This window comes from Chenopodium quinoa, unplaced genomic scaffold (genome assembly GCF_001683475.1).
Source record: "Chenopodium quinoa cultivar QQ74 unplaced genomic scaffold, ASM168347v1, whole genome shotgun sequence".
NCBI lineage: Eukaryota > Viridiplantae > Streptophyta > Magnoliopsida > Caryophyllales > Amaranthaceae > Chenopodium > Chenopodium quinoa.
In genome coordinates, this window is record NW_018742630.1 from 2250539 (window position 1) to 2259626 (window position 9088).

Here is a 9088-nt window from a genome sequence, read left to right on the forward strand (position 1 = left end):
TCATGTGCACATCCCGTAGGCAAAGAAAGAGATTAGTTGAAAGCCAAGTCATCGACTGACCAATTTCTTTGTTTCAACGAATCAAGTACAAGCCAGTATTTTCCATATATATATATATATATATATATATATATATATATATATATATATATATATATAAAGGTTATAGTAAAAATTAAGTTGTGACATGATAAGGGGTTAAATTCTACATTATGGTTTTTCTTTGAAAAGAATATATCCCGTGTATTAGCACGAGTACATTATATGATTTTTTTTTTTTACAAAAAGAATAAAGGGTTCCAACAATTGTAATCAGTTTAATCATTAAGTTAATTAGCTCGGTGAGAAACTGGAGTCTGGAGACTATGTGGAATTTGTACGTTTTTCACTACTCAAAGTATTACTTCTCTGACGGAATTGGGCATTAATTTATAAAATGCTCTATCCAATTAGTTTGAAATTATACCTCATGCAATAAGTAACACACTAGTGAATCAGTAAAAACCAATCCAATTAGTATATACTCTACCAAATTATGTCATGAAATCGGAAAGTCTAAGGTCCAAACCATTGTAAAATTTCATTAGCGCAAATACAGTGAGGTTTTGAGTATAGGAAAACCTATTGTTGTATAAGTTTTTTCTCATCCTTGGTGGATGACTCACAAAAGAGTTTGTTATGACAACAAATGCAATTAGTACTCCGTATTAGTTGTAATTCCAAACGTGAAACAATAGTCATGTTCGGATGCTCCATTAAGAGAAGAAAATATGCATGGTAACAACTTTTTCGAAATTTGATATGTTTTACAGAGGCAAAGCGTTTACACTAATATAACACGAGTACATGATAATTGATTCCGGACAAAGGAGAAAGTAGTGTATAAGGATTTAGCATTTGCGAGTCATGAAAGTAAATTGTTGAGATACGTAGATAAAATAGAACAATTTTTCATTAAATTGGAACACAAAGGTTCCCTCCACAATAAAGACAAATGCCGCAAAGAGAAATTTTAATTGCAAAGTAAAAAATAAAAAAAGGGTAAGAAAAAAACTAGAGAAACAAAGTCATAAGGACATTGATTTCTTTTTTATTACAATCTCAAAAGAATTTGAGTTATTTTTGACAAGCACGCAGAGAAACTCAATCGCTCTTCCATGCACAATTGCATATATTCATCTTCAGTTTGAGTTCGAATTCGAATCCTCTACCAGCAAAGGTACTGATTCGGCCTGAAAAAATAACGAAAGTAAGCAGAATATTAATGTTATTGTACATGAAATAAGTTTAAAGAATGTAACAAGTAGGGTGTGTTAGTTTAAAGATCACGTACGAGCTTTTTGTACTTGAGAGCGTAGAACATTTCAAGGTAACGACGAGCCTCACGACGGTCAAGGTTTGAGACGTACTTCCAGAAACCGTATACACCTGCAAGTGTTAGCAGCCTGTCGGAATAAATCTTCCATGTGTATCTGCAAGTAACAAGATAAGCGCGTTAGTATCTACAATATGTATGTATGCAGGACATTGATGTTCAGCTCGTTGCTTACTTCTCTTCAATTCGTTTCAATCCACCCTTGGAAATCTTCTCCCAGTGAGAAGGATCAGCTGTAGACTTCTCGAAGAATTCGACAAGGAGCTCAGCAGCCTTGTCCCCGTGGTATGGATCAATGTGGTAGCCAGATTTTCCGTTGACAATGATCTCAGCAGGTCCACCATGGCAGGTAGCGAATGTAGGTAGCCCACAAGTCATGGCTTCAACGACTGTGAGCCCGAAAGCCTCGTAGTATGCAGGCTGAACAAATGCTCCCTTGGTGTCAGCAATGTACCTGTAGAGCTCACCGTTCCTCACCCTGTTCATTTGGGCAGAGATCCACCTGAATTGGCCGTCCAACTTGTACTGCTCAATAAGTCCGTACATTTTCTTCATCTCTTCCTTCTCTTCTATGTCCTTGGATTCCTTCCTCCTGTCACCAGCAACTACCACAAGGTTCACAAGCTCTCTGAGCTTCTGGTTCTTACCATACCACTCGACAAGGCCAGTCATGTTCTTTACTCGGTCTAGCCTAGCCATCGAGAATATGATTGGCTTGCTTCGGTCCTTGAGAACACATCTGTTTTAACACCATAAGGACAATGATTAGGATCAAGTGCATAGATATTTTATAACAATGATAAAGTAGGATCAAGGATAAGGGAAAGCAAATTTACATGTGCTCTTTGTTCTGAACTTCACTGTAAAGCAGCTCTTCGATTTCTGGATGGAGGGCTGTGAGTCTTTTCTTCTCTTCGGTGTAAGGGAAGTAAATAGACAGATCAGCTCCAGGGGAGACGATGTTGAATTTGGGATCAAAGACGTCAATTCCGTGAACAACTCGGTAGAGGCCAGGGAGAGTGAAGGCCATGTGAGACTCATATTGTCCAACAGTATCCTTGCTGAAAGATCAAAGAATCACAGATATCAGTAAACTGACTAAGTTTTAGGGAAAATCTAAATGGTTAAGTCTGAAGACTGAAAGAGGCCTTACTTTCCAGCAATCTCTTGGAATGTACTGGTAATGATAAAGTCGGTGTGGTTCATGGCAATTAGATCAGCAGTGAATTGGCAAGAGAAGTGGTACTTCTCCTCGAATGACTTCCAATAGATGTCAGAGTTCGGGTACTTGGTCTTCTCAAGAGCATGAGCAATCGTACATTGTGTAACTCCGAGTTTGTGGGCTAACAATGAAGCAACAATATTTCCATCACTGTAGTTTCCGACAATCAGATCAGGCTTGGCCTGTAGTTCTCCAGCAATTTCGTTTGCAACATCCTAAAAGAAGAGAATTATGTACTCATTAGCCTGTCAAATATATAAATTTATGGCTCGGAGAATAAAAGTTGGATGTTATCAGAATGTGGGTGATTTACCTCAGTGTAAGTCTCTAGGTATGGCCAGACTTCAAATCGGGAAATCCATCTTCTGACAATTCCCTTCTCGGTTCTGAAGGGCACACGAAGAATGTGTGAGTGTTCAGTTCCGAACACCTTCTCAAGACGCTGACCACAGGTTGTTCCCACTGCATCAGGGAGCAGACGAGATACAATAAGGATGCGAGGGACAATATCAAGGCCTTGTTGCTTGATGCGTTGAAGCATTTCATTCTCCAAAGCACGGACTTGATCAAGGATATACACAACCTGTACAACAAGAAATCAGAAATATCGTTAGACATCAAACACCTTTAAATGTATGGATCAATGCTCGGGATATAAATTCAGGTCAAATAAAATGAAGAGGATAAAGAGATACCTGGCCACCAGTGTCAGGGTAACCAAGGACATTGGCCTGAGCGAAGTAACCATGAGGCGAGAGGATCACAACATTGAATACCATCGGGATCCTGCCAAGGAATTTCTCGAGAGTGCAAGAATCAGGAGCCTCAAGAAGGTCAAGGAGTAGCTGTATCATGTCTGATACTCTCTCGGCAGTGTCACCCCAACCTCTTTCCAAGCCAATCTCCTGAAACTTATGATCAAATTCAGAGTAGGGTGTGTCAGCAGGTAGTGTAGCCAGGAACTCCTCTGCTTTTCTTAAAACGCTTTGGAGAGAATCAAGGTTCTGGATTCTGTCATTGAGCATCATGGTCTGCAAGGGAACAATGATACAGTTAAAGACAGGAAATCTTACCCCATCAATCGGAAATAGTAGTCTCATTGTTTTAGCACCTCACAACTCAGTATGATAAATTTACAAAAATTTCTCACTAACATAGTATGATAGTTATACATGTTTGATTTGACTCATTTCTATATAATTCAGTATGAATCTGTTAACTCTGTAAGACTGGATCTTATCATATATTTTCAGCAGCTTTTATTTACAACACGAGACATTTATGATCAGCATATCTAACAAAAATTTACCTTGCCCTTGTAGTGGTGCATCCTAAGGAAGTCAAGCAACGGGCGCATACTCTCCTTGTCATGGAACATCTTAGCAGAAAGGTGCCTGTTCAGGAACTCCACACCATTTCCAATCGATTTGGAGAGGGTAGGGCGAGGGAATGAGGCATTGAATGGTTCAAAATCGAGCTCCAGCACAAAATTTCCATTCACACTGTCATCCACAGATTGGTAAAAAATAGTTTGTCAAATGACTCAAATCCCTAGCTAATGTAACTGAGAATGCATCATACCAAAACCTTTTAACACTTGTACAAAAAATAAAAATTCATTTATCTTGAAATTACCTTCCATCAACTAATTCCTCCTTCACATGAAGGAACTGGGAGGGGGTCAATTCCTCAACAGCAAGCTCGTCGACATTGACACGAATGTACTCCCACACACCAGGCCTCGGACGAACAGCAAGGGTGATCCATGGAGGCAACACAATTGCTTCCTAAGATTGAAAATAAATTTGCCAAGGACATCACATGAGAAACAACTTAAATAAACCATGATCTATTAAAACTAAAGTTCATACTACGTATTTTATTTTTCCAATAAATTATAACAAGGGCTATTCAAGTTCAATTCACAACTAAAATAAGTTCCGCTACATTCCAATAAGTTCATATAAACAATATCAGGTGAAAAGAACGAAGCCATAGTACGACAGAAATCTTGGTGGGTACAAAAAGTGAGTAAGAAGTGTTACCTGGGTGTGCCTGAAAACTTCACCAAAAGGGCCATCAGCAAGCTTATGTTTGTCTTTGTCAGAAACAGCTTCAAATTCAGACAACAGTTCATGGGGTTGCAATATCCCTTTCCCATGACTCGCAATCCTTCAAAATTTTAAATTTTTTTGTATTATTGGTGATTTATACATTCAATAAACCCTAACCATAAAAATATAAAAGAAAAATAAATTCTTTGCCTAAAGAAAAGTAAAAAGTAGTGACAAGAACACAAGTTTTATGCAATGTCATATTATCATTATCATCAGGACCATATGAATCTTAACAAAATAACCATTTTTTCTTTAAAAAAAAAAATAAATAACACCAGTAAAATCCAATTATTACAGTAAATGAGATCCTGATCAAGTACGAGGTAATCCAAAGGTGGGAAAAAAATCAAAAAATTAATTTAATTTATTTTTAAAAAAAAACCATGTTAAATTAAAAAATAAAATATCCCAAGAAAATCAGAGAAAATAGTAATTAAAAATCAGAGTAAAAATTTAAAAATTGAAAAAAAAAATAAAATACCTGGACAAGTAGGAGAGAATTTCATTGCGTTGAGCAGTGAGAGTTTCATCCAAACGCTCCTTAAGGCTTGGAACCCTCGTTAAACGCCCTGCCATTTCCGGTTTTTCCGGTAATTTTCACTTTTTTTCTGCAATCACAAATTTTCAACTGTTTAGTTCAACATAATCTTTAAATAATCTTAGTTTTAAAAAAAAAAAAAAAAAAAAAATCAAATATTATGATCACTTTATCAAAGAAAACTACGTAATTAGTAGTCCGTACATTATTAATTTATTTAATTAGTCAAAACTAAACCAGAAAAGCACTGAACCAAAACCATCCAAGAAAAGTATTACTGTACAAAAATTATGAATATAATACGTTGATTATTTGGTTCAAGATTAATAAATTCAGTAAAACTAATTGGGTTTATCTAGAATCCTCAAATTTCAAACGCCACCAACCTTAAACAACTAATGGCCGACTACACTAATTTTAAATTTATCACTTAGTAATCTACTTAGGCAAGTGAGAACCTAAGTATGGATAATGATACATTGAACTCCAGGGCTAGCGACTCTCACACTGTGATTAAACCCGAGAGTTAGCGACCCTTACACCGTGATATATCACTGTCCGTATATTTATTACGAGTACAACCTATGAGTTAGCGACACTCATCTGTGATTGACCACTTACGAAAGTTGGCTAGATCTTTAGAGAAATTTAAATCAACAGTTAAAAATTTTGTGCTAGGGTAAAAAATTGTAACTTTACCATAAAGTGTAAGAAAATATGAGGGTGGTGAAAAACCAGAATAAATGAAATTTCTTTAAACGTTGCATGATTTTTTGTAACCAAATATTAGGGGATTCATCAGTTAATCTCACATATTTTAACGTCATCATAAAAAGTTCTGAAATTTTCGGCAGATTTTTTTTTTTTTCGGCATAAATTATTATTATTATTATTATTATTATTATTATTATTATTATTATTATTATTATTATTATTATTATTATTATTCATATTCAGTACTTTATCTGTGATTCTGAAAGAAAGTGACTCAGAGTGAAAAACAGGGGAAAAACAGAGTATCTTGAATTTTTATATAAAAATTATACACTTATAATAAGTAATTAAAATGAAGAAAATAATTAAGTATAATATATAAACGAATGAATAAATAAAACTTACCAGAAAAATGATGAATGAATAAAATGGATGAATGAAGTATAAAAATGTAAGGGAGAGTGGAGGAGAGAAAGAATGTCTTAAAGAGAGTGTTTATGGGAATTTATAGAAGAGCATCAACCCCATAAGGTCGCTTGTTATCCAAGCAATATTTTTAATTAATTTTATAAACATAAAAATAATTGAATAAAAAATGAAAAAAAATAAGGACAAATAAGATTATGTGTCACCAAACATCATTATTATTTCTCCATGTATGTCAAATTTAGAGTAGGTTCTAGTTGTTCCACACACATATAGAAAAGTTCAAGAGTATATTTATTAAATTATTGAAACAATGGATAATATAAATATAAGTTTTATGGAATAAATAAATATACTTTTCAAATTGGTAATAAGTCTTGTAAATATACGGATCGGAGTAACAGATTGTGTATTAGTATTTAGTATATGGTGCATGATTATAAGTGTTTAGTATTTTTAGGTTTGATTTGTAGTTTACGTTTTTAAGGTTGAATCTAATGTTTGTCAACGTAAACTAATATGAGTACTATGTTTGAGTATTCCGTATTATTTACAAACTACAACATACGAGTGATTAGTAGATCAGTTGTATCACCTTAGATTACTTTAAGAAAACATTTCTTTTTCATCTAGCTTTCTAGGATAGAGATTTTTCATCTTGACTATTTCTCCGTAATATTTGTACTACGACAAATATATTCTTATTCATTATTTAAATTTTCTTTTCACGAAAGCAAAGGAAGAAGAGAAGTTGTAATGGATTTTGTCCATCCAATCAAATGATAAAGGATATAGAAAATTCCTACACTTAAATCGTATGACAAAGAATTGAAAAAGTTGGTCTACAAATAACAAATTTGTTAACTAATCAAAATTATTCCCATTTTCCATGGTATATAGTTAAACATGTACCACCTTTGTTTTCCTTCCGTTTTCATCACCTTTATTCACTTTTATCTATTCATTTAACAAAAATCTCTACTTATTCATTTTTCAAATTCCTTCTTACATCTAATAAATTTCTTTCCATCTATGTATCTCTTTTATATTTTACCAGTGTCACCGAACCAAGATCCTGGTATTCAAGTTTAAAACAAAATGACCCACATGAACGATCCGACTTATTTATGACTTTTCTTTTAATTATGTTAAGATTATCATACTAATCGAGTTGAACTCTAGAACAATAAAATAAATAAATAAAAAGGCCTTGGTATTACAATGTTGAAAAGTTCAAATTTAATTACCCATAGTATTATAAATGTACATGATTACACTCACCCCCTTTGCACGTGGATCCCACCAATATATATATTGGTCAGTTTCATATATCCAATTTTGGATAATACATAGCCCTTAGTAGTTAGTACTCGTACTCATTATTTTGGACTAAGATAATGTATATTATTAAAATTATTTAGATGTTGTTATGTAATCAAGCTAGCACAAAACTTTTGTTTTCAGACATTTTCTGTCTTTTTCTTCACATTATTTCATTATCAAGAAGCCACATTATGCAAATGACAAGGGATTTATTCTTCCTACTTCCTAGTTAACTATAGTCACTTAAATTATTAAGCTGAATAATTCAGTTTTATATGTCTGTATACTTGTTTAATTGTTTTTAATAAGATATAATACATACTCCCTATTATTAATTTCTTTTGGATATGATCAAAGATTACTATCAGCAAAACCTAATCTTATTAATATGTTTATTCTATTATTTTCAAGAAATCAAAAGTTGCTCTGATCTCATTTTCCTATGTTTTGCAAAAAAAACCTATAAAAGACTATTCCGGTTTTAAATGTTACTGTATTCTTGTTTAAACTTTTTTGTTGACCAGTCAGCTATTGTAAAAACAATAATTTTGAGAAATGGAGAGAGGATTAATTTTTTTAAAAAAGTATATATTTTCTAAATAAATCTAAATAATCAACAATAGTATTACAATTAGTATAGTAATCATGGTTAATTATTGCTTTCCAGGAGACAAATATTTCTTTTTGACCAAAAAAAAGTAGCTAAAAATAAAATAATATTGGTGTACCAATCATATGGTATCTAAATGGATTTTGGTACTATTGTACCCCAAATAAAAGGTAAAAAAATTGATGTGCACCTAACACCTTAGAAAAAGATTAATGTCGTTAAACCTCATCCATGATTTTCATTACATTTTTTGTGGGGGACAATGTCAATAGGTATATTCTCAAATAGATTATGATAAAGAAGTTAGATAAAGGAATGAAAAGATTAGTTAAGATATTCTTCTAATTACAAACAATTAATTCATAATCGCGGACTATTAAATCATCAAATGTCAACATCTATCGAAAAGAAGAACAAAAATTACGAAAGCATTTGGCTAATTGCATTATCATATTGTGTAACATTTAAAAATTAATTTAGGAATAAAAAATGTTAATAATGTTTGTAATTACTCAATGGTATGATGAAAGAATGAAACTATAGGCTACAATAGAAACGATGATATAATGCATGTAGCATATATGTACAAACTATAACAATAATATTGTAAGCGAGTTTATAGATTACCTGAATAGTATCAAAATTGAAAACGCCAAAGCTCAAAAGTTGGCAAAATGATTAAAAAAAAATTCTTATATGATTAACGTAAATAAGAGAATAGAAGGAAATGAAGTGAGATTGATGATGAAGTTAAAATTTGAAG

At 33.0% G+C, this 9088-nt stretch overlaps 1 protein-coding gene across 2 annotated transcripts; it reads right to left on the reverse strand.

Moving 5' to 3' along the window:
• Positions 1–932: 932 nt before the first annotated feature.
• LOC110721833 (sucrose synthase) lies at positions 933–9088 on the reverse strand. 2 transcript variants are annotated; one of them, XM_021901033.1, is made up of 12 exons: positions 8953–9088; positions 5196–5322; positions 4643–4769; positions 4233–4384; positions 3907–4099; positions 3293–3628; positions 2911–3180; positions 2529–2812; positions 2212–2436; positions 1551–2114; positions 1334–1472; positions 933–1232 (listed from the first exon to the last, which is right to left on the reverse strand). In XM_021901033.1, exons 2-12 carry the CDS (start codon positions 5288–5290, stop codon positions 1182–1184), a joined length of 2436 nt encoding a protein of 811 aa, XP_021756725.1. In that variant the 5' UTR covers positions 5291–5322; positions 8953–9088; the 3' UTR covers positions 933–1181. The 2 variants fall into 2 exon arrangements, with proteins under 2 accessions (XP_021756725.1, XP_021756726.1); XM_021901034.1 differs by lacking the exon at positions 8953–9088 and adding an exon at positions 6372–6513.

What these genes read in the sequence shown, in the direction of transcription:
- LOC110721833 (XM_021901033.1), bottom strand. Translation starts at nt 5,290, where the DNA reads ATGGCAGGGCGTTTAACGAGGGTTCCAAGCCTTAAGGAGCGTTTGGAT. An exon ending in AAGTTTTCAGGCACACCCAG is followed by an intron (nt 4,385 to 4,642) that starts GTAACACTTCTT and finishes TTTCAATCTTAG; the next exon opens with GAAGCAATTGTGTTGCCTCC. An exon ending in ACCCTGACACTGGTGGCCAG is followed by an intron (nt 3,181 to 3,292) that starts GTATCTCTTTAT and finishes CTTGTTGTACAG; the next exon opens with GTTGTGTATATCCTTGATCA.